Consider the following 27,487-nt stretch of genomic DNA (forward strand, 5'->3'; position numbering starts at 1 on the left):
TGCGCCGGTGTCGGCGGAGAGCATCGGTTGGGACCGCACTACTCTGGCCAGCCGGAGACCGCCCGGCTCTGCCCGCGTTTCCTGGCTCTCGGCTCCACTGCGGGACCGTCCCGCGGGGCTCTGGCTCTGGCCCGCCGGGCCTGGAAACTCCTGCACGGTCCACAGCACAGAAAGTCGACTCATCACCTAATTCGCCCCGGAGCTGGAGCGCAGAGAGCCGGGGCGCTGCTGGCCGCTCCTCCCCACCCCACCCCCGCCCGGGCTCCTGGAGTCACACATCTTGCCCCCCCCGCCCCCCACCCCTGGCAGACAAAGAGCCTGGGCACAGTCGCCGCCTGGCCTCCAGCGCTCCGAGGAGGCGGCTGCGTGCGCTGTGGTTCGCGCGGGAGGTGCGCACCGTGGAGATGGGCCGCGAGACGCGCCTGACTCGCATCTGCTGCTGCTGCTGCCTCCTCTACCAGCTGGGCTTCTTGTCGCAGGGGACCATCTCAGGTACGTTCTAGAGTGACTTTCCAGTTCCTCTCCTACTTGGTCAGTGCGGACTGAGGACACTTGGGAAGGCAGAACTGGTGCACCCGGTGCGTGGTGAGCACAGCTCTGAGGGTAGCAGGAAAACAGCTTTTGGAGCAGGTCCGGGTCACAAGAGCAAGCGAAGCTCATTTCTCTTGGCTTCATTTGTAAAATGATCCGCTCCCCCAACCCCACCTCAAGTAATGATTCAAAGCTGTGTTTACCGTACCTGGAGGAAAACCCGGTAGCATGCCAAGTGTTACTTTTGAGATTATGCTGGAGTTCGAACCGATTTCAGTTAGTCTATGCTAAAATGCCATCGCCACACTTTTATTTTGAAAGTGCCGAAGTCTGTAAGACTTTGGGTCCTGCAGGAGTTTCAGGAATTAGACGGGTGGTCTCCCTCGCATTAGTGCAATCGCGTGGTATCTGTGCGGACCGTGTACCTGAATGCTTGAGTGAACTTTAAGTCCCGCGCCTGTCTGTCTGCCTCATCCGCAGGGTTGCAGCTCACACCCGACCCCGAGGAGTGGGAAGTCGTGTTTCCTGCACTCTGGCGCCGGGAGTCGCAGGACGCGGCGGGCGGCAGCTGGGGCAGCGCAGACCCGGGCTGGGGGCGCGGCGGTCGAGCGCAGGCTGCCGGCAGCTCACGCGAGGTGCGCTCCGTGGCTCGAGCGCCACAGGAAGAAGACGCCGGAGGCCAGTCAGAATCCTGGTTCGAATCTACTCCGCAGCCAGGTGGTGAGGCCGAGGAAGATCTCGAATCTCAGGAGCTGCCTCGGGGATCCAGCGGAGATATGGCCCTGTCCTCGGGATCCCCCTCCTCATGGCAGCCTACGTCGCCCCCCAAACCGCCCTCGTCCCCGCCCCCGGCCCAGCAAGAGGAACCCAGCACAGAGGAGGTGCTGCTGAGGATCCCGGCTCTCTCCCGGGACCTGTACCTACTGCTCCGAAGAGATGGTCGCTTCCTGGCGCAGCGTTTCGCGGTGGAGCAGTGGCCAAATACAGGTCCCGAGTCCACTCGGGCAGAGGCTGACCCTCACCCTCCCACGCCGCCAGACGCCGCCTGCTTTTACACTGGGACGGTGCTTCGCCATCCTGGCTCCCTGGCCTCTTTCAGCACCTGTGGAGGTGGCCTGGTAAGCACCCAGCTCTCCATTGCATCCTTATTTAATGCATCAGGCTGATTTGAATGCACCACCCCCTCAATTCTTTCAAGTTATTTCTCTGAACTTGCTTTGACACCGTATCACCCAGAGTGTCTGCACTAAGCACTTCTAAAGAACACCTCCAGGGCAGAGTCTGGTGAACCAGAGGTCTTATTGCATACCAGGAGCTTTCTGGTGAACTGTGAATGTCTTTGGGATTCTTTCCCCATTTCTTTCTAGTGGTTCCACTTCTTTCTGTCTCTTGAGTTTCTAAAGCACGCCCACCATATGGTGTCTTTGAGCAATTTGAAATCTGCTCCATGCTGATTCCCTTCTGTGTTCGCCTCTACCCTGGGCTCATTAGCTATGGTTTTATAGGGTTTGCTTCTTTGTTTGGTTTGAGTGTCCCGCTACAAAGTGGTCAAAACAGTTCTCAGGGAGTTCTATCATGACAGGTAGATAAGCCCATTGCAAAGGTAATCAGTCTAAAGCTGCTATGTTTGCCATAGGCAGTCCTGGAATCACACCAGCAGAGGGCTAGGGTTTTACTTTATTTATTTATTTATTCTCATGTTTTTTGACAACAGTCCCCTTTTTAGACTCCATGTTGGAAAGTATCAAGGTGGGATGCTTTCCTAAGACGTCTGTTGTGAAAGTCAAAGCCACTTTCTCTATCCATGTCCATTACTTGGCTTTTCTCCCTGTGTTGACCTCATTGACTTCCTTAAGTCGGCCTTTACTTTGTGTTGGTATAAAAATATAGATTACAAAATTGACTATTTTAATTAATCTTATTTGTCCAGTTTAGTGGCGGTAACTGTATTTACCTTATTTTCCTACCATAACCCCTATAGCCTTTATTATTAGTATAAGGCAGACCTCATATGAAAAATCCTCCTATGAGTTATTAGGCTCTTCAGAGGGAGCCATTGATGGGTATAAGAACTAGTATAAAAGTACCTTGATGCCTTGGAGGGAAATCCAACAGCAACAGATGACAGTCAAAAACCACCCAAAGGCATGTGATGTTAAAAAAAAAAAAAAAGGTGGTCAAAAACCCAAACAAAACAAGACTGGAAATTTTACCTGTGCCACCAAAGTTCTGGTGGTTGAATGATGTGAATTGCTGGACAAGACTATATTTTACTAGACGGTGAATATTCAAGTATAGGCATTTTAGGCATGACTGAGAAGGTGGCTTGGAAAAATGACATGAAAAGCTTTGGGAATGTTTTCTGTGGAACTGATACTTGAACACCTCAGCAGGGTGAACATTTTGTGGGGGTTTCATTGTCTGCTAGCTTTCAGCTGGGGATTAAATAATTACATATAGAACGTTCCTGGGGTGGTAAGAGCAGTGGGGGGACAAAGCATTTCACTGTATTGAGTCTTGGGCTGTGGGTCAGATTTTCCAAATGAGCTATGCCTTCTCACCATACTTCAGGGAGTAAAGTTAGAATTATGACTAGGTTTTTCATGGACTGAATAAGAGTTTGACATTCCTCCCTGTTTATCATGTTGGATTTTTGCTCACTTTTCCTACTAACCACACAAGTGTATATATTCTGAACTGGGAAGTCTTTGTTGTTGAAGAGAACTGAAGTTGCCAGCAATACAGTGTAGCAGTCAGAATTTGAGTAAAAATGTAGGCAAATAGCCAGGAGGGTAAGTTTGTTACTCCAACTGCCATGCCAGCCCCCTCCCTTCTGAGCTCCTGGATTAGGAAAGAGAGGATAATTTGTGATCTTGACTCCAACTTTGGCTTCTTCCCGGATGACAAGTTCTTTACCTACTTCAAGTGAGGACAGAGGTAGCTCAGTGGTTGCATTAAAAATATGAGTGGTCAACTTTATGGATATTTAATGGATCTGGTGTTGAGGGCTGACATGCCTTCAGAGGTAAGTTGCTACATATAAATGGATATGGCAAAGAGTCACAAAACGATGGCATGCCATTGTGAGCAGTCAAATGTCACACCAGAGTTTAGAAATCCTTGACCAAAGTAAAACCTCAGGAAGGGAGGCTGGGGTGAGCTTCTCAATGTCCAGAAATTTAACTGGGTACTTAAAAGTAGGGAGATAGTCTCCAGTCACAGATAGAGTGTTTCAGGTAGAGAGAAGAGACTGGGGGAGGCATTGGCAGCGCCTGTAGAAGAAGCTCTGTCTAGGCCAGAAGAAGCAGAACTTGCCATTTGGATTAGACCACCAAAGTGTCATCTACAAGAATGTGGACTTTGACTGCCTAACTTGTTGAGTCTAGGCTACATTACTGCCCATCCTATAACCCTTGTGGGAGACGTCAAGCTGCAGCAGGTGGATTATTTTCAAGCTTTCCAGCCTTTGGTTGGTAACAGCATTGTTCTTCTCCACCAGGAGAGTCTTTCTTACTGTTAGTTGCTTAGAACAGGGTAAAACACCGTGTATCCAGTTATTCTTTTATCCCCATAATGAGTTTTAACTGCTAGCTGCTACTTAAACATAGAGCTGAATTAGCTTCTTGATTATTGCATATTTTAAGATTCAGATTTTGAAGAAAAGGAAAAAGATTGTCAATTTTTGTAAAGAACTAAGTACTTAACAGGTATGTAAAGAGCTAAGTACTAAATGGATTAGGCAATATGGACATACATTGAGCTGAGATGATTAAATCTATAGTATTTGATGAAAGAGCATGGATTATTAAGAGTTTACAGAAGTGACTTTGAATCTTGATTTGTATATGAGGCTCATCTCCCATTAAAATCTGAGGCTAAAATAAATTATCTTTGAAATAAGGATTCAAAGTTTACATCGTCAAACTCCCAAAAAGTGATATAATTAAAACCCCTCCTATACCTGTTCCCTCCTTATTACTCACTGTTCTTTTCCAAGTACAAAACATGTTATTTGAGTGTAGTATATGGTCTGGAGATTGCTGATGCACAAACATATACATACATAACTTTAAGAGTTTTGTAATATCTACACCTATGTGTGTGCAATTTTCCTTTGAATGGTTCTATTTTATTGGCTCTCGAGGCTTTCCTACCATCTCCCTTAGTTTGACTTGATGGACCATTGAATGATTCCATTATTTTCCTATTATGAACTGTGACATACACGGAAGAATGGAAATATCATGTTGGCTGGGTAACGCTTTTGCATGTCAAGAGGAATGTGTGTGCGCATTGGTAATGTATTATGTGGCAGAGGTGTTTTGTGCATAGACTAACAAAAGTGTGCAAGCTCACCTTTCCCTGTAGAGTTACTAGTACTACATTTAAAATTTCTTTCTTTTGGTTCTCATTATCTTGTAGAATTTCTCTTTATATATTTTACCTATTTTTCTATCTGATTTGTTCTTTATATTTAATTATAGAGTTCTTTAAATATTAATATTTTTAAAAGATAAACTTAATTATAACTAATACATTCTGAGAATAATTTCAAAAACATTTAAAATATATCATCTGTAATCTTCCATCCAGAGAGAGGCACTTCCTTTTAATGGTTTTATGAAATGTCAAATTTATTGGAAAACTGGGAAAGGTGCACTCCATCTTTCCTTCTTTCCTTCCTCCCTCCCTCCCTCCCTTCCTCCTTCTTTCTTTTTTATTTCTTGAGACACAGCTTCTCCCTGTGTAGACCTGGCTGTCCTGGAACTTGCTGGTCTTGTAGACCAGGCTGGTGTTGAATTCACAGAGATCTGCTTGCTTCTGTCTCCCAAGTACTGGGATTAAATAAAAGTATGTCTGTCTGTCTTTGCATCTATCTGTCTGTCTGTCTGTCTATCTATCTTTCTGTAAAGATGTACTTTATTAAATATCCTTTTTTGTTCATAAGACTGCACTAAATTCCACAGATTTAGAGGATCAGATGGACATGTCTGGGATTCTTGACCTCACACATTGTATTTTATGTGCAATTACTCCACATTTTGTGTTCTTATTCATTTTAGTTAATTGGTAGCAATTAAGAAGCACATCTATAATCTACCTTGCTACATTTGTATATACTAAGGTTTATAAGTAAGCCTATTGTGCAGTACTCTGTAAGTCTTCATTAGTGGTCCTTTACACCTTACAGTGCAGAAGGCTTGGAGAATAGGAAGTACAGTACCAGTTCCTTGAACGAGTTATTGATCATATTGAGTCCCTTTCTCATATATTGATCTGTATTTTAAACTTGAGACAGTCCTATCACAGGTCAGATTTGTAAGAAGAAATTTTTATTCACTTATCAATATTTATTTTTTTTAGTTTTATTAACTGAATCATAAACAGCACATTAAAGATTTGATTTATTTATTTTGTTTTATGTGTATGTCTACTTGTATGTATGACTGTGCAGCACATGTATGTCTGGTGCACTAGGAGATCAGAGTGGGTCATCTGAATCCCTGGAACTGGAGCTATGGACAGTTATTGAACCACTGTGTGTGTGTGATGTTCAGGAATCGAACTCAGGACCTCTACAAGAATAACATATGCTTCTAAATGCTGAACCATTTATCCAGCCTCGCAAAGCATATTTTAAAAATCTATACAGAAATCTTAAAATACTTGTAAAGCAATACAAATCAGTGTATTTATATCAGAGCTTTATTAGCAAGGGGATGTTTTAATTTAATAGTAATTAAAACACTTTAATGATTTTAATTGACAAAGGGCTGTTCCTGTTGGGAAGTGGGTTAAACAAGGGAAATAATCCATATGTATTTACAGCATTTACAAATGATGGAGTGACTAGCAATCCCTTTAGGTTTTTGTTTTGGGGAAGAAATTCCTAAAAGGACCCTCACAGGTTACCCTAGACAAACGGAGACCATTATTCAATGCAGAGTGCTTTCTTTCAATGTGCAGCTCCAGTGAGCACATCATTGTGTCCTTTCTCATCTTTATTCTGATGCCAAGCCCCAGACTGAGGGAAGTGAGAAAATGGGAGCCCAGCCACTCAAAGCTACCCAGATACTTTTATAGAGTGATTATGTGGTAGTGTTGGAAAACCCTGGGATTGGATAGGTTAATACTCAACTTGTCCAGTGAGAGGCACTTGATTTCATCTCAAAATTGGTGTGTACATATCTGTACTAAACTAACTCTTTATACTTTAACTCATTTGTTGTGAAAAGATGGTGTTGAACTTAGGCCAGCATTGCCACTATCTGGAGAGAGGTGGAGGGGGAGGAGGAGGAGGAGAGAGAGAGAGAGAGAGAGAAAGAGAGAGAGAGAGAGAGAGAGAGACATTCAAGGCATTTTAAGAAGGCCAGCATGAGGTCATATTGCACCATACTTGTATTTTTTTTTTTAAGCTCTGTTGCCTCAATCTGGCATAACTAAAGAGGTGACCACTTATATAGCAAGCCTACATCATCATGCCTTTAAATAGATTTCCTGGTGCCTGATATGCTAACATGTAGTGTGGAGACATCAGCATTAGAATCCTGGAGATAGGGGAAGTAAGGAGTTGGTGAGATACAGGTATTGAGCATTTTCGTGGTTCCAATTCTAATCTCAAGCATAAAGACCATGTTTGAAAACGAAAAAAGCAATTCCTTTTTCTTACCTATTTTGATTAGTTCTTTTTTTAAAAAAGAAACTTGACCGAATAATTTAATTTGTTTTAGAAGAGTCACATTTCTATATCATCCATTTATGTTACATGTATGAGGTATTTCTTATTCCTTTGTTAGGACAAACTATGTATAAGCTAATGAGTAGTATGTGAGATATTGCAAAAAGACAGTCTAAAGTGAAAAGGTGAAATTTTCCACTAGTAGGAAAATACGCATCCTGGAAAAGTGGTGACATTTGAGGATTGAAAAATCCTTCTTTAAACTGTAGGTTGGATTTTGTATCTTAGGTCTTCAATGACATTAGAGTTAACCTCTGAGGAGTCCAGTGGGATATAGGGACATGCAGTGTCCATCTCAGGAGGAAAGCCCAATTCCTTTTTTAATATTTTTTAAAGTATTTTACATATCGACCCCAGTTCCCTCTCCCTCCCATCCTCCCATGCCCCCCACTTTTGATTTGTTCTTTAAGAATTTTACACAGTATGTTTTTGTCCTATTTGCATCCTTCCCCAAGTCCTCCCAGATCCACCCCCAGTTCACTACCAACGCAATTCTCTTTTGCCTTTCTCTGTTGTTAATACACAGGGTCCAAACTGTGCTGCTTATATATTCATGTATGTGTGGTCATCCACTGGAACTTGGTCCAGCAACCAGGAACCCCATCTTTAAAGAAATGGACTCTCAATCTCCCAGAAGCTATCAATTGCTAATAGCTCCGCAGCTAGGAGTGTAACATCCAGCCCACCTCCTCTCTCACTGTAGGCTTCTTGTTTGGCTTAAGATTGTTCTCCTGAACATACTGTGCATACTGTTACAACCGCTGTGGGTTCATTTGTGCAACTGCCCTACTGTGACCAAAAAACCCATTCTTTCTTTATAGTCATCCACCACCTCTGGCTTTTCTATCTTTCTTCCACTTCTTTTGCAATGGTCCCTGAGCCTTGGGAGGAAAGGACATGATATACAACCCTTTGAGGACTGAGCACCCCCACGGTCTTTAAATATTTTTCAATTTTAACTGTTGTGAGTTTTTTGCTAATCACCTTCAACTACACTTGGAAGTTTTACTAATGAAGGCTGTGAGATGCATTAATCTACAGGTATAATGATAAGCCACTAGGAGCTGGTTTAATACTATGTCCATTTGGCTGCATAATAGTGGTAGGTTCTTCTCTAGGGCCCGTTATGTGCCTAGCCATAAGTTCATGGTCCTGATAAAAGTGGCAGGAATGGGTTTCATATTGGCGAGGGAACCTTAAGTCCTATAAAAATCTTTAGAATTAACAGTGAAAACAGTGAACATGCTAACAGTAGTGATAAGGAAAATAATTTTACCAGCTAATAAAATAGTACATTTGATCTATTACCATTATAATTTGGATTTGAATCTATAAATTAATAGTAAGTAAAATATGATGCTTTTAGTTAGTTATAAAAACACCACATTTCTTGGAGTTTTTTAGCTCCTCAGTTCAGGGATTCAATTAAGTTATTGACAGAGGATCATACATATAACCTGACTTCAGTTATATCCTCATAGGATGCAGAACTTCAGAATTGTTTCATATCCAAATAGCAAGCCTGAGTACTCCACTGTGGAAAGAATCATCTGAAAACATAATCAACATAGCATAAAGTTTGAGTAATTTGTTATAGAAATAACTGACTTTTAAAAAGTAAATTAGTAAGTGCTCAATCTGTATATTTACAGTTAATTCCTAATCCCAATAGCTTCTCAGTTGTTATTTACTGAGGTGGAAATTAGTGGTTTATGTAGTAGCATTTCTAAAATTATTAAATTGATGTTTTCAAGATCAACTGCCCTCCGTGGACCACTTTCCAAATATAGCCTAATTATTTCCCATTAGTAAAATGGAGTTATGGATGTCAGGTTGATTCTGTAGAATAAATCTTTATGTAAAATAACAAATTGGAAAGGATGTTATGAATGTTTTCTTTCTACCATCCTTTATTGAAGTTATGAGTTACATACCATGAAGTTAATCTATGCTAAGTGCACAGTGTTTTAGTACATTTACAGAACTGTACAGCCTTCACTGTGGTTGAGTTTCAGAACATTTCAGTCAGTTCAAAGCATCTATCATATCTCTTTGCAGTTGCTCTTCATCTCCAGCCTCAGGCAATAACCAACTTTCTGTCCATGTAGATTTACCTTAACATTTCCTATAAATGAAGTCATGAAATCATACAAGCTTGCTGTGTGGCTTGCTTCATTCAGTTATCATCATGCTTGTGGCCACATTGTACATCCCTTTTTTCCTTTCCTTTGAAGAAAATTAAGAGTCTCTATTTCTATGACATGATTAATAATCATATTATCATTGTTTTGATGAGTCATATAGTTACTATTATTTTTATTAATTGTACATTAATGTGTTTAGTTGAAATAGAATTGCATCACTTTTCCCCTATCCCAACTCTTCCTCCTTTCAGATCCTCCCTGTTACCTTCCCTGGATACCATGTTATGATTATCATTTCATCAACTCATACTCATTTAGATTATGTCCATGTTTGGGTTATTATGGTTACTGCTACTATAAACATCTGTCTATAAGTCTTTGTGAAGATACATATTTTTTCACTCTTAGAGTAAATATATTGAAATGGAATGACTGGGTCATATGATAAATGGTGTTTTAAAGTACTTAAAGTTTTATGAAAAATAATTTTATCATTGGAATTTTGGGATCAATTAAGCCATAGTTTTCATCCTATACATTTAATGTTTAATGCATATTTCTAATGAATAAGACAATATTAAAACTTTTACTGTGAGGGGTCATTAGGCTAGTCAGAGGAAGGCCCATAAGACAGACAGAAGTGTCATTTGAAAGTCACATCAGCTGGTAAAATGGTAGATTAAAGAAATAGATTTGAGGACTGGAAATGTAGCTTAGCTGGCAATGTTTTTTTTTTTTTTGTTTGTTTGTTTGTTTTTTCTTCTGGTAGGTACAAGCCCTAGGCTTGCTCCCCCAACCCCCCCCCCCCCGCCACACACATATGAGGTGGGGTACATGCAGGAGGTAGAGAATCCTGGGGCCTGGGCTACATAGGTTTCAACTTAAAACAAAGCAGTAAAAGAAATCAGGGACTGGGCTGTGGGGGTGTGTGGGGGTGTGTGGGGTGTGGGGGGGTGGGGTAGTTTTAGTTTCTTACTTGGGTCCCTGATTGATTATTTTTCATTTTCAATTTTACAGTTCCTTGTCCTTGTTAAGTTCCAACAGTTTACATAATCCAAGTGGACTGAAAACAAATATTCCTACGTGGGAGGTAGTGTTACGAAAAGGAGCGAGGGAGCAGAAAGATAAAGGAGGAATTGGAGTCTGATGACATATACTCAGGGTACCTTTTAAATGTAAGAGCATTCCCTAGTTTCCACTTGAATGTTTTGGAATAGCATGTTCCTGCCTACTTCTGCCCATTAATGTGGTTGCTTGGTTATCTCACCAGTGGTATTTTAGTAAGTTGTCTAAGAACTTGGCTGCTTCTGCCTTTGGCTGCAGAATCTCAACATGTTAAAATTTGGGATCTTGGTGACACAGTCTGAACCTATTAATAGCTCACCAAAGTTTGCAATAGTAAACGGCAGACTCTATACTGGAACTGCATGATGAACTGTCTGCCTGACTCATCTCTCATTTCTTGTCATTAACTCTTTCTCTAGCAGAAGCATACCATCACCTCCTGGTTGACCATCATTCTGGGGATTTTGGAAATACAAGTGAAAGACAAAACCAAAGACCCCTTCCCCCCATGATGCAATGTGGGTAGAACCATTATAACAACATGGGCTTTTGAAAAGTACATTAGAGTTTACATAAAATTTTTTCTGTGGTATATGATGCATGCTTTATAGAAAACATATAACCTCAAAGATGTGCTATGTGCTAAGTCTACTTTTTAGAAACTTATATTTTAAGGTGTCTGTGAGATGTTGCTATGAAAAAGAAACCTTTTTTTTTTTTTTAAATGAATATTTCAAATTTACTTTCTTAGTAAAAGTCAGGTTTGGATGTTCTAATTTACCTCTTAAAATTTGGGATATTCTTCAAATTATAAATTTTGAAATGAGCAGAACATTTAAATTTATTAATCATAAACCTTTGTGAGTCATGACAGTGGTAGGCAACAAATTACATGAGAAATATCTGCAGGGAGCAAATAATTCACCAGATTCTTCCACCCATCTTGTTTTGCTGTAAAGACAGCATGACCATGGCAGCCCCAAAGAAAGCAGGTAATTGGCAGCTTGCAAGCAGTTTCAGAGTGTGAGTCCATGATCATCATGGTGGGAATCCCACAGGCAGTAGCCCAGAGCTTTGTATCCTAATCTGCTAGAAGCAGATCGTGGGGGAGGGGAGCAGGGGGGGGAATCACTTGTCATGAGCCTTTGAAACTTCAGAGCCTACCTGCAGAGACACACTGAGACATGCTGGACCTCCTGATTCCTTCCAAACAATTCATCACCTGGAGGCTAACTTAAGGCTAATTTAAGAAAAGCTGTGTGACAGAGAGGGTTTTTTGTTTTGTTTGTAATTAGGAAAAGGGATCCTAAAAAGGGGAAAGCGGAGGGAGGAGACTGTCCTCCAGGGACAGGAATAGTAGGAGAGAGAAAAGAGAAGCAGAGAGAGAGAGAGAAGGGAGAGAGGGGGGGGAGAGAGAGAGAGAGATGAGAGACAGATTGCGAGCTATGGGAGGTGGGCAGGGCCCCTTTAAAAGGGAGCATAGTGAATAGGCACAAGTGGTACTTTTAAGTGGCTGCAGCTGAGGACTTATCCTGCCAGAACTCCAAGGACAGGCCAGTATAAATGCCTAAATACTAACACTAAGCATGCAAATATATGAGCCTGTGGGGAACATTCTCATTCAAACCACCACAGAGCGTGTAGTAATGCTTCCATTGTTTTCCTTCTAAATACTCTGAAAGAAAATTGACCAATGGAGATGGTAATGTTTCTATTGGCATTCCTTTTAGAAGAAAACAAAGTTAGGAAATTTCACAGATAATGTAATCATATTCATATTGTCATACACTATGCCCAGTTTTCACAAACAATAAGACACATGTTGTCGTTCAGTTTTGTTGATAGGAATTTGGGGCTTTCAGGAGGTAACAATTCTCCAAAGAAAAGGGTATGGTAATATGTGGGGTGAAGTTCAAAACTGTGCATGTGCATTTCATTTTTAATGATGTATGATTATAAACACAATAATAATAGAGGCTTGTAGAAAACCCAGGACTCAAAGATATGCTTATGTGTTAAACTTACTGTTTATAACTCAACTATATTTTAAGGATGCAATATAAGTGAAATAGTTCATGTTATTATATCCAATGTTTATGAAGAAATAGACAAGGACTAGATAGAGGAGTGTGTGTGTGTGTGTGTGTGTGTGTGTGTATTTATATAGAATATAGCCTTCTCCTTTATGACTCTTATGTTAGTGTACTTAATATTTTCAAACAAGAAATTTTCTTACAGCAGAGAGATCTACTTGAAGACATGCCAGACATTTTTACATACCATCAGCACTTCTTATTACAATGAAATTCATTTATCATCATTGTGTGTATGTCCAAGATGTGTGTAAGATATGTGTTGGTGGGTGCGGCACAGTGTATGTGTGAAAGTCAGAGGACAACAGCTTGTGTTGTCAGTTCTCTCTTTCCAACTTTACCTGGGTCCTTAAGATCATACTAGGGTCATCCACAGGCTCTGTGACTTGCACTTCTAAAAACAAAGAGCTCAGTATTGTCATCTTCTAGCTGCATATTTCGAAACTTCATTGGCTGGAAAACACTGGCATTATAAAGTCAATATTTGTTCAGTTTTCACAGTCTGAAGAACACTCTCCTTGCCTTTTGATGGACAGCTTTGACAGAGGCAACAACTACAAGCACTAGTGATCCTGTGTGACTCCATTGCACAGTTTTGGACAGTCACCTTCTATTTTTAAGTAACTATATTAGATTCCATAGTACCCCCTGAGGAAGATATTCCTGGTTCCACTTAGTGTGCTCTTTAGGGTATAGAATAATTGGTCTAAGACCATCAATGGACTAAAATGCAGATCTGGCCAATTTCAAGACTGTTCCCTTAATTCATAGACATGGTTTGAATACTGGGTTCTCATAAAGTTATCCACACAACTATAAAGTTATCCACACAACTTTAGTGTCTAGGTTGAAATGAAGTGGAAGGCAGCATGCTGAGGGGAATTCCAGTTCCTTCATCCCTACTTTGACTTGATAATCTCTGTTGTTTCTTTCTTTGTTGTTTCTTTGTTTTCATTTTAGCTTTCCTTCATGTAGCATTTGATTTTACCTGATGTCCAAGTTGAACAACAACTGAACAATTTCTGAGGGAGAAATTGTAAAGGATATTAGGAGAGAGTGGGAGCTGAATGAAAATGAAATACAAGACACAATTTGTGGAAGGGTGCTAAAATGCTAATAGAAAATGTAAACTGGTCAGCATAATAAAAGGCTTCATGTCAATGGCCTAAACTTATACTGGAGGGTGACAGGAAGGAGAGTAAATAAAGCAAAATGTAAACTGGAGAAATATATAAACTAAGCAACAACACCAATTAAATTAATGCTATAAGAGTAATGCAGAAAACCCAGTTAAAAATTGATAGATAAGAAAAATCAACAGAACTGAAGAGATTTTTATTCTTAAAGAAAAAAATGTAGACAAGTACCTACCCTGAAATATTACAGTGGAGTTATTATAGATGTGAAGGCATGGAAAGGTCAACAGGAGACTCCAGTGAGAAATTCCATAGCAGGAAATCCAGCTAATCCTTAGCAGTCTCAGACTTGATAACCCCCTCCCCGCTCCCTTACCCCCTAATGAACCTGGGGAGCATCCTTCATCCTCCACAATCCCCTGTGGTTTGAGGGTAGTCTGGTGGAAAAATAATCCTGCTGCTTCCCTAACCTGGAGGTAGACAGTGCACTTAGGTGCATTGGCCTCAGGAAATCATTGCACACACTACATGTTTTCTTCCAGGTCTTAGATGTGGGGAGTTATTTATTGTAAAGTATTAAAATAACCTAGAAGTATACAAAGAGAGACTCTCAATCTGACAATTCTCTCAAGTCGGTCATTCAGTAATTTGTTGAAGCAGAGCTTTCATGAAGAGTTGCTCAAAGACTCCTGAGCAAGCTGCAACAGAAGCTGCCGGGCATCTCTAGGGTACTCTTGAGGCCCTGGTCCTGCAGCACTGGAGTTTCAGAATCTGAATAGAGTTCTGCTGGCATCTGAGTAGGGAGGGATGAAGAGCAGGTCTCCTATCTGTGCTGCCCCAGGTATGTTCACAGAACAGGGTTCTTAATTTCAAAATTACCTAATGTCACAGTACTAAAATTAGTAATTGCAAGTCGGTTGTTTGAATTAATGTGATACTACTGCTCATTGTGTCATAACCCTTTGTACCAAGCCTCAGGTAAGTGCCCCAAACACTTCCCTTACAACAGAGCTGACAGCCAGGAAGAGCTGTAGCCAGTGAGTCTGCCTGGCATTGCCCATACCCATGCTCTCACCATCCTTGCTATCATCTCCCAGATGTTTCTGGAGGTCACCCAAACTCCATACACCATGATCCATGCACATTTTTCTTCAATTATTTTTTATTGACTTTTTTAAGTTTTAAGGGACCACCCCTTTTGTATGATAGTGATAGTTTTAATATGTAGAAGCACGGACAAGTAACATTTAGTTTCGTTGTATAGTCGTAACTTTGTGTATGTAGTATAAATGACATTACAATTATGTTTCTTCTGTACCTTGCTTATTGCTGTGTGGGACTTGCATCCTAATATTTGACCACCTGTGTATATTGCTCTCTGTTCAGCACATTATTTTAAGCCCTTTGTTCACATCTGCATTTAAAAATGGCTACACCAAAATATATAATGTGAAAATATAATTTATTTAGAGCACCAGTGTCAGTGTTTGGCTTAAGAGTAAGTGCTTAGCTTCTCATTAGCTTTATTATTTTCAGTAAAACATGTATTTAATCTTTCTGAGACTTTTTAATTTATATTTAAAATAAAGAAAGTGTTTTCTAATTATGTGGCTATAGATGATATTAAAGAAATACTCATACAAACTGGTTCAGCACAGATTGTTGACCTCATACAAAGGAGTGCAGATAGGGTGAGTGTGCTCAAGTGTTGTCTTGTGACTGTAGATATTCAAAAGCATCTGTTCAGTACAGATAGATACACCTTTAGAACAGTCAAAATGTATCCAAATGCTGCCAGTTTATCCCATTTCTCCTAGTTCTTCCCCCTCCCGTGTACATTTCTACAGTTTCACACACTTTGTGTACGTTTCTACAGTTTCACACACTTGAGAAGGGCATGGAGTGTGGCATTATGCCTGCTAGATGAAGCTGGACACAAGCACAGAAAAAGCATTCTCCCAGGTGCTCTGCTGATGGCTGACTGTGCTTGTTCGTGGCAGGAGCTGTGAAGACTGATTCCTGTTGCTAGGCCTTGAGTACAGCACCATTTTACACAGTTGCAAAGGATGCTAGTTCTGTCAAAAGCAACTTTAACTAGAGTCTCCCACATTGCTTTAAGACATTTCTGGAAATGGTATCCTTGAGGGAAGCGGGAATGCAGGGTGGTATTACTCAAGCAGCGCATCCTGTCAATCACCCTCTAAAGATGCTAGCCCAGCTCACATCCTCATCAGTTCCACTATAATTCTCCTCCCTTCACATCTTTGGCAGATGTGGGTGTTAGAACTCTATATGATCAACAATCTTGACCAATCTTAATGTTTCTTTGCAACAGTTTTCATGTCTTTTCTGCATTATATGCTCATAGTCTTTGTCATTTCCTCGTTCATCTTTTAGTCATTCAAATAAATATATAGTCCTATAACTGTGAAACTTCATAACTATATGGATATGCATACATTAATTCAGCAACCCAGATTTTGTGAATGCTAAATTTCATCAGTTTTGCTTAAGGTCTTTATTTTCAAATCTGTGTGTCATGTTGGAGCTCTCATGTTCCCCTTGGCAGCCAATTTCTTCCCCAAGTCTCCAGATGTAACCACTCTTCTCAACATTGTAAACATATTTCCATTCATATTTTTATAATTTTGTTATGTATGTGCATCCATAAAAGCACAATGTTGTTTTGTTTTTTAAAAATCCCAAACTGGAATCATATTGTAGAAGTCTTTCTATAACTTGCCTTTTTCAAATAATAACATACAACACCAATTTAAAACTGACAACAACCCCCTCAAATGCCAAGCAACAGCAAATGTTGTATTCAGCATGGTTTATCTCCATTTTTCTCATCTTCTCTATTCACTCGTCCATCAGGTCCATGTATCTTAATACATGCAAAATCTGACTGAATATGTTTTTCAGGATAAAGTGACAGAAATCGAACAGCAAATTTAGAGATAGCCCTAACAGAATAATTTATTTCATAGAGAAATACATTATATAGCCATTTCTTTTGGGTTCCTAAAAAATTTAAAGATTCTTTGTCTCTCCTTAGTGTTGGGAGCTACTAAGATATAGGGAATGTTTGAATAATGGCTTAAAGCCAAAACTGGTCAATTTGTAATATATTTATCACAGCAACAATATGATTAACAAGGATACCATTTTAGATTTCATAACAATAAGCATGCTTGCATTCATGTGCACGCCCATTAATGGAACTGGGTTTATAGGTGTATGTTTATATCTGTGAAATAGTAAATTCATCATCATGCTTCCTTGCTGTTCTCATACTCAACTACAAATAGCATAGCATTTTTGTATGCACTTTGCTGTTGAAACAACCTTATTTTGTCTATAGTAGAGGTCTGGGACATTACTAATTTAGAATGTAATTCAGTAAAGCATGTGACTTCAATTCTAAATCAATTCAGTCTGCAGCAGATGCAGTAGTGGGATCTGCCATTCGTATGCATTGTTTTGTTAATTGTTGAATTAAGCCTGAATGGAGTTGTACCCACATACAGAGTTGAATTCTGTATGTGGGATACACTGAAAAAATAATAAATTTCAGGAAAGTTACTAGACTGAAGGAAAGCATGAGGCCATGTTTGAACTCTGTGTTGTGTTTAGTGTGATTTCAGCCTTCTGTTTTTCACTTCCTTTAATGAACTTCACAACAGAAACACACTAGGCTTTAGGTTTGAGTGAAAATCTTAACTATTTATAAAGTATTTGGGCAGCATTTTGTAAGGTCCAGTACAGTGGTAGTTTATTGCCTGTGGAAATTTATAGTTGTGCAATGTGCTTTTATATGCACAGTGACTTTTAGTGGACAGGGGACTGACTGGTAAATGTGGGGTAAGAAAGGGTTGCATTGGTGTTACTGTTAATACTGCCTCTGTGCTAAGATACTCAGACCATCTCACTTGTCAATCCTCTGCCCACACCCTTGGTTAAAACACAGTGCCACCAACTGGGGACTAAGTATTCACCTTCCAGAGCCCGTGGAGGACATTTCTCATTTAACCACCTCAGCCAGTACCTCTAGCAGCATTAGAGCATCTGACAACCTCTTCTGACTTTCTTGAAGCAATCTATTGTTGAACTAAAAAAATTAAGGCACTGTGTTTGAGAAGAAAAAGAGACTTATATTTTTATTATATTTCAAAATGATATATTAGGGCAGACAAGCTTATGTTGGGATGCTCTTGGCATTTACATGACTTCTCTGCAGCCAGAGCATCTGATGATGTAAGTTCCCATGTTAGTAACCTAACCTCTCAGGGCCTTATTTTCTTCACCTGAAAATTCTAAGTAGAAGTAAAGTAGGTTCCCTCTCCCCTGCATCGTTTCTGAAATTATGACTGTGAAATAAAATGGTGATAAAAGACAAAAGTTATCTCAGTTGAGAATCATCTTTAAACTTTCTCAGATGACCAGTTAAATATTTTTGAAGTTAAGTGAATCCAAAGAATTAATTTAGGGTAACACAATTGATAATGTGCCCACATACTACATACATACATACATTCATACATACATACTTTGTATTTGTTTGAGCAGATCTGAGAGTAAGAATGCAAAACTAATTACCTCCTGAATTCCCGGAAATGTCTGCTGATTGAGCAATTGTGCATAACCATCCCAAACCCCAAATTCTTACCAAAACTATGATGAACTCCAAATTCTTGCCCTAACAACCATCTCTCCAATCCTATCAGGTTTTCAGTGTTAAAATTGACAGGTCTTTGAAAGTGAAGCTAATCCCTATGTTGTTTCTAAGAATTATTTCGGACATGTATCATGCATTGTGGATTTAACCAACATCAAGCCTATGAACTACAGAAGAAATGCTGACTAAATAACACTGAAATATAGCGAGGTCAGATAGTCTGTGACGCTCCTGGAAATCAGTGTTGTCTATGGATGTTTCATCTCTAGAGAATAAACACTGAACTGCTCTTAAGTAAATGAATATTCCACAAACAATCCATTAAATGGCTACATGTATAAGTTACTCACCTTATTGCTAATTAGCTTTAATCTTGAGAAACATTTTTTTCCTGCATATTTTGCTTTCTCTTGTGCATTTGTGGGTTGCTTTTCAGTGGAGCATCTGAACCCCTGAGTACATATATACTTAGTTAACATTTAATGTAGCATTGACCCTAAACATATTTATAACAATTCCTCTGGTAGAGTCATTACCCTAGAGTACATTACTTAGATAACCACTATTAATTCCCCATGTCAACATTTTATTTCAGAGGAAATGAGTGTGAAGTGGCATCTGCTCGTTTCCTTGCTTATTGTCAGGTTGATTAGTTTTCTATGTCATCAGTCATTATGGTTCTTCCTGTGTGAATTTCCTATCTTGTGACTGGAAACTCTCCTACTCGATTAGCTTTATTTTAAATGTAGTCATTATATGTTACAGATAGTTTTTCCATCCTATCACATAGGTTTATGGATAGTTTACTATGAATAAGTTCATAAAATTTACATTTCAAAATGGTTAAATTTCAAAATATTACCAACACAATTGCACATAGTGTGTCTTTTACAAGACTTTCTTTTTTAAATGACATAATCAAATATTGTGTAATTAAAGAATTTTAATAAAAGGCAAGTTATAGAATGATGCACAGGCTTTGTTGCTGTCTAAATTAAAACAAAGTTTTATGTACTTGAGTGTGCATGTGCTTACAGAATTTTAATGTCTACAATGAATCAGATCAGAGGATAAGAAGAATTAATTTTAGAGTTAAATTAAAGGACATATGTATTTAGAAACCCGTAAAGAGATCTTTAAAGTTACTGTAAACTTTTGAAAACCATTTTGCCAATGAGTGCTTGTGCATTCATTCACTATTTTTTTTAATAGAAATTGTATTACATAAGAAGATGTTTAAAGGATCTACTAATTTATATTTTTGTTCCCCATGGCCAGAATTTGAAAGTTGCTATATTGATTTTTATTACACATTTGTTCGCCTATGATTACAGAATTGTTTTCAATCTTCAAAGACTACATGCAACATTTTTCATTTTAAATAAATTCAACCTAACACATGCATTTAATAATTTGGCAACAGAGGCATTAGGCATGCATGTGTCTGCATGTCATGTGTCTCTCCTGGAAGTGTCATTATTTACCTTAATTTACTTGTTGGTGAACTTTGTGTTGACTTCTGTTTATTTATATTTTATAATTTTGAAAGTAAATTTGTGGTTACTGGAATTTAGCCATCATATTTCATCTATGGATGATTTTGTTAAATGTATCAAAATTATGGAGTGAAAAAGTAGAATAGCATGATTACAGAGTTCCCAAAGTGCATTCATTTGTGGAGCCACCAGTGACATTTGAAATACCAGTTAATTTTACTTACAAAGCTATGTGTTATTTTATTTTTTATTGTTGTTTGAAAAAATGAAATTGTGCCTGTTTATTTTTTGAATTTCCATTATTTTATTTTCTATCCAAGATGGATTCCACACCAATTTCACTGTTTGTTTTTCTTTGTGAATTGTACATGTAATTTACTTTCCCAGCCACTAAGATCTTAGTGAGCCTCTCTCTAAAGAACTGGTTGTGATAGAATAACATTGACAGTAAATGTTTTCTCATTCTAGTTGACCCTCGACTTTTTGTTTGTTTAAGAGCTTTGAATCACCTTTTGTTTAACAATGAAATTTTTTATAGTTATATATTTATATATTTAAGATATTAATTATCCACAATGATAATATCTAGCAACTACTTATTCAGACTCTCTGTCTCTGTCTCTCTGTCTCTCTGTCTCTGTCTCTCTCTGTCTGTGTGTGTGTGTGTGTGTGTGTGTGTATGTATGTATGTATGTGTGTATGTATGTATGTACAGCTCCAAGGACAACTTTGGATGTCTTTGTTCAAGTGCTATCCATTTTTTAAAAGGCAGGATAGAGTCCCTCACTGGAACTTGTTAAAGAGGGTAAGCTGCTTACCTAGTGACCCACCCACTAAGAGCTGAGATTAACAATGTTCACCACCATGCCCAGCTTTTAACACAAGTTCTAGAGCTTAAACTCAGCTCCTTGTATTTGCAAAACAAGCACCTAACCAACCTCGCTATCCCCCTCAGTCTCAAATCAAACTATTAAAATGAAGATTTATTATCAGTCAGGAGGGATATTTAATAGAAGCATTTTGGTATTGTCTGTTTATTAGGTTTAATTAATTCAAGACAAAGATTAATGATTCTTTTGGCTCCATTTTTTAATTTTAGCTGCTGAGGATTAAACCCAGGATCTCACATAGAGTATGCTACACTCTACCTTCCAATTTAGATTAAAAATGTAAAAAAATAATTTATAGGTTTTATATTCATGAATAGTAGAATCAGTATCCAAAAGTTTTATAACAATGAAGAACTTACAAATATAGTCTCCAATTATTTTAAATAAAATCTTGGGTAGAAATAAATTGTCTCAACTCTTCATCAAGTGGTAAATTTTAATCTATTTTACAAGCATCCCATGCAAGTTTCTTTTTTCTGTGTATTTTTGATGGATTGCTTTTAAATATTTCATTTTCTTTTCAAACCACAAAATATACCCACTAATGTTGAAATTGCAAAATATGTATGTGTGAGTGATGAGTTTTTATGTTGGACATTTTCAGCCTCTTTCATTCAAATTGAAATTCCCTTTGGCATTAAGGAAATAAGGAACTGAGTGGTAGAGTAATTGCCCATATTGTAGGATAGTTATTGTACAGGATTTGTTTTCTAATCCATAAATGGCTACTGCATGCGAGTGATTCTGAATTATGAAATGTTACACCAGACCTCCTTGAACTCTTGTTCAAGAAACAAGAAATCTTGTGTATCTAGGCACATAACTGACATTCAGCATGAAAGGTCATGGGTTTATCACATTTACATTCTATACTAATTGTTTCCCTTCTCTTTTCTTCAAGTGTTACTGTTCAGTTATTCCTCTGACATGGTTCAAAATCATATTGTGATTCTTAATGTGTTTCTCTTTTACATATTACATGTCTAAGCATCAATACATTATACTTTTTCTACCTTCAAAATTCATTCCGAATCTGTGCTTTTCACTGTTGCTGATACTGTACTGGCCTGAACTGTTAGTTTCTTGTCTGAATTGTGGAAGCTTCTCTTACCTTCAAAGTAATCAGAGTGAACTGCTTTTTGATAAGTTCAGGCATGTTCCTTTCAACATTTATAATGGCAAAAACATATACAGTGCAGATAAAAAAGAGGAGTACAAACATTTGCCTCTTTTTAAAGGTTACTTTGATCCAGAAAGTAAAGAAATTAATTTTGGGAATGGCTGGAAGATTCATTTCAGTTGAACTAAAACATTGTTCTATGTTTAAACATCTAATAAATAAGGGTTGGTGTTTATTAGATAGTAGGGTAGCCATGAGAACCTCCTCTTACCCTGCACTTGCTTTTATTTTTCTTTTGTGGGTTTCTTTCATTTCTTTTGGTGCTGCTTTGTTTTGTTTCCTGGAGCCAAAGTCTACAGTTTAGACTAGCCCCAAACCCATGGTGATCCTCCTGTGAGTAGTTTCCCTAAACTCTCTTATTTCAAGTCATCCTGCCCATAGAAGCAATGTTTTCAACATTCATTATCATGTTTTAAGATTCAAACAACCAAGACCCAAGGCAGACTCAGGAGGACATCCAACTAAAATTATGGGAATGACAAGACAGGAAACCAGTTTCAGGCAGAAATGGTCCCAGTCACTGGGCCTTAAGCACATTTGTCGTATGTCTCAGGCCTGAAAACACCCAGAATATAGAAACGAAATTTACTCTGAAAAGCAAGGACTGAATGTATGCTGGACCTTTAATACCTCTTATTCTGAGAATGATTGCTCTCCAACAGAGGCCTAAATTGCCTCAGCATGGTGACTGCTTAGTGGGTGGTTAAGAAGAACAAAGACAACTTTAAATATTTATCAATGATGTTGATGAATGACACCATTTCCACTTGGAATTTGGAGCCCAGACTAACCTCCGGTGTCTTGTCTTGATGCTTCTGTGTTTACAGATGCTTTACCGAAAGCATGATGCCTGAAGAATGTCCTGTATGGCTGAGTCAGAATGTAAGACGTCCTGGGTTTCAGTTATTTAGGACTATGATTTCCTAAGGCTTCATATAAAATCAGCATATTGCATTAACATTCTTAGCTCCTGCAATCTTTGATGAGGTATATATAAAATGAGTGAATAAAGAAATATTAGGAGACAATAAAAAAATAAAAAAACCAACAACATTCCATTGTGTTTGGTTAAGAAAGCACTCATGTCGGAAAGAACTCTGTCAGGACAAGGTTTATCTCTCTCACACAATAAACATGTCTTTGTGATTTGTTAATGCAAGTCAGAATGGAGATGGTAGAGAATCTGAAATGGAAAAAGCCACCACTCACCTCATTTTGCTGTTATATTGCAAATGAGAAAGGGACTTAATATCACAAAGGTCAACTTTTATTGTTTGAAGATGCTTGAAATTGTTTCCTTTAAAAGTAGGAAATTTAAAAAAGAATCGCTTTCTGTATGTCTTGCTGAATTTCCTACTTCTAGCATATTAGTCAATGTGTAGTCTACACTTGGTAAATACCATTAAATAAACGAACTGACTGTATTCATTTGACCTTTAATTGACTCCTGAAAAAATATGTTGCAGCACTTTTCCATTCTCTGAGCACCGATGCTATGGTCCTAAATAGTTTGCTTCGCTAATCTTGTTTCTATGGTAAAATGAGTCTGCATCTTCTCTCTTGGGGTATGTAGGAGGTTGGCAGCATCTCTGTCAATTGTGAGGTCACCAGTAAGACCTGGCAGTGATGTGTGCTTCTCCAACTGCAGCTGTGCAGCTTTCTCAGTGGTCTCATTCAGCTCCACTTCCAACCCAGAACTGGGCTGGGATTGCATGAGATAAGCATCACAAATGTTCATCACCATGGTGAGCAGCTCCCCAAATTGCCCAGTGACTAACACTTAACGAGGGGCATCCCTGAACACACCAGTCATTAAGTGCTAGCATGGGTGGGACATTGAAAGCCACCTTTTATTTGTTGTTTATGAAATATTAGAGGTCAAGGAAAGTCATTTCTTAAATCCAGACTCTCCTTCTGACCGTACAATATGGAACATATACATTTTTTCATTTGCAATGAAAGAAAGCCACCTTGTGGGTGACTTTAAGCAACCCTGGTGAGAAAGGCACAGGAATGTTTCTTAGCTTAGGTTCTGCTGTTGATTGAGAGAGCAGCCCCAACACATGTGTTTGATCATGCTGCATAGCACTTCTGAGTTTTTAACCGTTCCCACACAGGTTAAACAGGGACAACAGCGTCCCCTGACTGACTGAAGCAGGCCTTATTTCTAGATTTCTTCAAAGATGTTCATCATAAAACAAATCTTCCTTTAAAGTATAAAAAAAAAGACTATTTTTTTCTATCAACCTTAGCTTTTCTTTCTTTCTGTCCATTTTCTGGCTCCCTTTGCACTCCACATTTGTAAGACCCTTGGTTTGATTGTAAATCCTCTCTGATCTGTCCCTACATGTTCCCTCTAGAAAGCGTCATTCATTTCTGTGGCTTGAAATTTCATCTCCTACAGGTTTTCCGGCTTAAGAACCCCCCCCCCCACGTGAACTTTATGTGTCTACTTGAATTCTGTATATGGAAGTCTCACAGATATGCCAAGCCTAGTACGTTCTCACCAGAAATCCATCGTTCTCTCCACCCACAGTCCAGTTCATCTCTGAGGTCTGTCTTTGATGTCCTCCTTACAGACTCCCATTTTCCTTCCTTTGGTACTTAAGCCAGACACTCCCGAGTCACCCTTAATCATTCTGTGACCTGATTCTCTCCTTGTTCGGTGTTGAATCACCCACAGATTTGGGCCATTGCCCTCTGGTTTGGATGAGAGTCCAAAGTAAACCTGAAACGTGTTGAGTTTTCTCCAATTCTTCAGTTTAGCCATGATGATCTTGCACCTGGCCTATTGGGACAGATTTCAAGTTGGTCTGCTTCATTCAGCTTTCATCTCTGTTAAGTACATTTCCAAAAAAGAAGGAGAACAAGAATAGTTTTCTTTGGGGTTTATATCAGATCGTGTCTATCACTATGTGCTTCCAGTTCTCCACCAAGTAAACCTGAATTGTCTCTGCCTTGCAGTCCTAAGGGGCACATACCTGCTTGGATATTTGGTTTCTCCTGCTATTCTGTGACTCTGTCATTGGTGTGGCTGTCACACTATTTAAGCTAAATTCTGGCCTGTCTGGAAGTTCTCCTCACTGATTGGCTTCACCTTCAGGCCAGCATTGACCTTTAAGTACTGCAGTGTGCTCCTGCCCCTTCATCTTCCCATCTCCATCTTTTAAAGTGTACCTGGACATGCATACACATGTGCCCCCCCCCACATAACCATATACAACTTACACAAATTATCTGCATATATATGTATATATATATGTGTTTACATACACACACATATACACACACGTATACACACATACATATAAATATGTATATATATAAAATCTTAAAAGTCAGTACTTACTCTAAGCCTTTTAAAATCAAAACTATAGTTTAATGGGTTTTTTTAATGCTTATTTACAGAATTAGAAAACTATTACTATTACCTAACTTGGGAATAATTTCCTGACTCCAAAGGAACTTTGTATTCATTAAAAGTTACTTCCAGTTGCCCTTTCTTGCCCATTCCCTGACAAAGACAATCCACCCTGCATCTCTGTAGATTTCTTTGTCTAGAAGAGGTCAACAAAACAGAGTCATGCATTCGATGCCTTTTGTTACTTAGAATGTTTTTAAGATTTATTCATGCTGGAACTATAACAGTACCTACTTCAATATTGCTGAATAGTATTGCATTGTGTCACTAGTTCTCATCCTATGGGGTCATGACCCCTTGGGCTGACAGACCATTTCACAGGGATCATATATCTGTTATTCTGCATATCAGATATTTACATTTTGATTCTTAATCACAGTTACGAAGTGGTATTGAAGATAATTTTATTGTTTGGAATTATGATGTGGGCAACCGTATTAAAGGCTTGCAGCATCAGGAAGGTTGAGAACCCCTGCATAATATGAACATACACTTTGTGTATCCACTTCATGTTGATTTAAAGGGCCTTGTTTTCTTGATAGACTCCATCATCCCTTACACCCTTTCTTCCTTCTCTCCCCCCAGGGTTCTCTGATCCCTGAAAAGAGGGATTTGATGGAGACATCCTATATAGGGTTGAGTGTTCCAAGGTGTCTCACTCTGCATAACATCTGGCTGTGGGTCTCTTCTATTTGTTCCCATTTGGTGCAGGAAGAAGCTTCTTTGATAATGGTTGAGCCAGGAACTGATCTATGAGTATAGCAGAATGTCATTATGAATCATTTTATTGCTGTGTTCTTTTAGTAGAATAGTAGTATTTGGTTTTACATAGGTCCCTGGGCTATTTAGCCTCAGGTCTTGGTCAACTAAACAGTGTATATATGAGTTCTGTGGTGGTTTGAATAGAACCACCATAGGCTCATATATTTGAATGCTTGATTATTAAGGAGTGGTGGGACTTGACAGGGATTAGGAGGCCTTGATGGAGTGGGTGTGGCCACATTGGACTAAGTGTGCCACTATAAAGGAGTACAAGGAAGTATAATGGAGCCAAGTCCAGTGCTTAAGGAGACAAAACGTTTAAAGAAAATCCTAATGGAATGGAATAAAGGGAGTGGTAATTTCAGGCCAAGATTCCACCCAGCCAAGCTTCCAATTTGTCTAAAGAAAAATTTAGGTCTGGGTGTGGTGGTGCACACATTTAATTCCAGCACTCAGGAGGCAGAGGCAGGAAGATTTCTGAGATACAGGCTAGCCTGGTCTATAGAGTAAGTTCCAGGACAGCCAAGCTTAGACAGTGAAGGGGACCAAAGAAAACAGAAAGCTGATGCAGATGTAATTGAAGGAGGGGGCCATCTTCTAGCCTCAGTAAACAGTAGAACTTGACAGCTTTGGCCACATGGCTCTGACTTTAGAGTCAAGGATACAAGAAAGAGGTTATGAAGTCTCCCTCTGTGACTAAGAAGCAAGCAACCGAGGCAAGGCATGCATCAGGAGTATCTCTACATGCAGGCCCAGAGAAGCCAGTGTGTGAAGCTGTGGAGGGAAAGCCTGGGTTGCCATGGAAACCCCAAGATATTGGAGATTCCAGGCCTGTGGAGTACCTGCTTGGAAAGTTTCAGACTGGGTGTGGGACCAGCCCAAGAGAGAGAAGTATGTTGCTGTCAACAAAACCAAAGGAAGTTGAAGATATGAAGAGCCCTTTGACATGAGGCATGGAGATGCAGTGTTTGGAGTTTGTCCTGATGTTTTAGATCTTGCTGTGGTCCTGTATTTGAAGTTGGGCTGAAAGCATTTCTACATTATGATATGACCTCAAGCTTATGTGGGCCAGTAAGTGGAATGTGGTAGCTAGAACTAGAATGGTCCACATGGGCTCATAGATTTGATTGCTTGGTCATAGGGAATGGAGCTACTTGACAGGAACTAGGAGGTGTGGCCTTGTTGGAGGGAGTGTGCTGGTGGGGATAGGCTTTTTCATTTCAAATGTTCAAGCCTGGCCCAGCCTCTCTATCTCCCTTCTGCCAACAGATCCTGATGTAATACTGTCAGCTACCTCTCCAGTACCATGTCTACCTGCATGTTGCCAAGCTTAATGGACTAAACCTCTGTAA

The 27,487-nt window shown here is 39.2% G+C and overlaps 1 protein-coding gene across 1 annotated transcript in view; it reads left to right on the forward strand.

Annotated features, from left to right (window-relative positions):
• Positions 1 to 291: 291 nt before the first annotated feature.
• The window catches only part of Adamts19 (ADAM metallopeptidase with thrombospondin type 1 motif 19), a 178,977-nt gene continuing 151,781 nt past the window's right edge, over positions 292 to 27,487 (forward strand). The window contains exons 1-2 of the mRNA XM_051201008.1: positions 292 to 492; positions 1,012 to 1,649. Coding sequence (XP_051056965.1) covers positions 405 to 492; positions 1,012 to 1,649 — 726 coding nt within the window. The 5' untranslated portion in view covers positions 292 to 404. The remainder of the gene's footprint in view (positions 493 to 1,011; positions 1,650 to 27,487) is intronic.

This window comes from Phodopus roborovskii, unplaced genomic scaffold (assembly GCF_943737965.1).
Source record: "Phodopus roborovskii unplaced genomic scaffold, PHOROB, whole genome shotgun sequence".
In the NCBI taxonomy this organism is placed as follows: domain Eukaryota; kingdom Metazoa; phylum Chordata; class Mammalia; order Rodentia; family Cricetidae; genus Phodopus; species Phodopus roborovskii.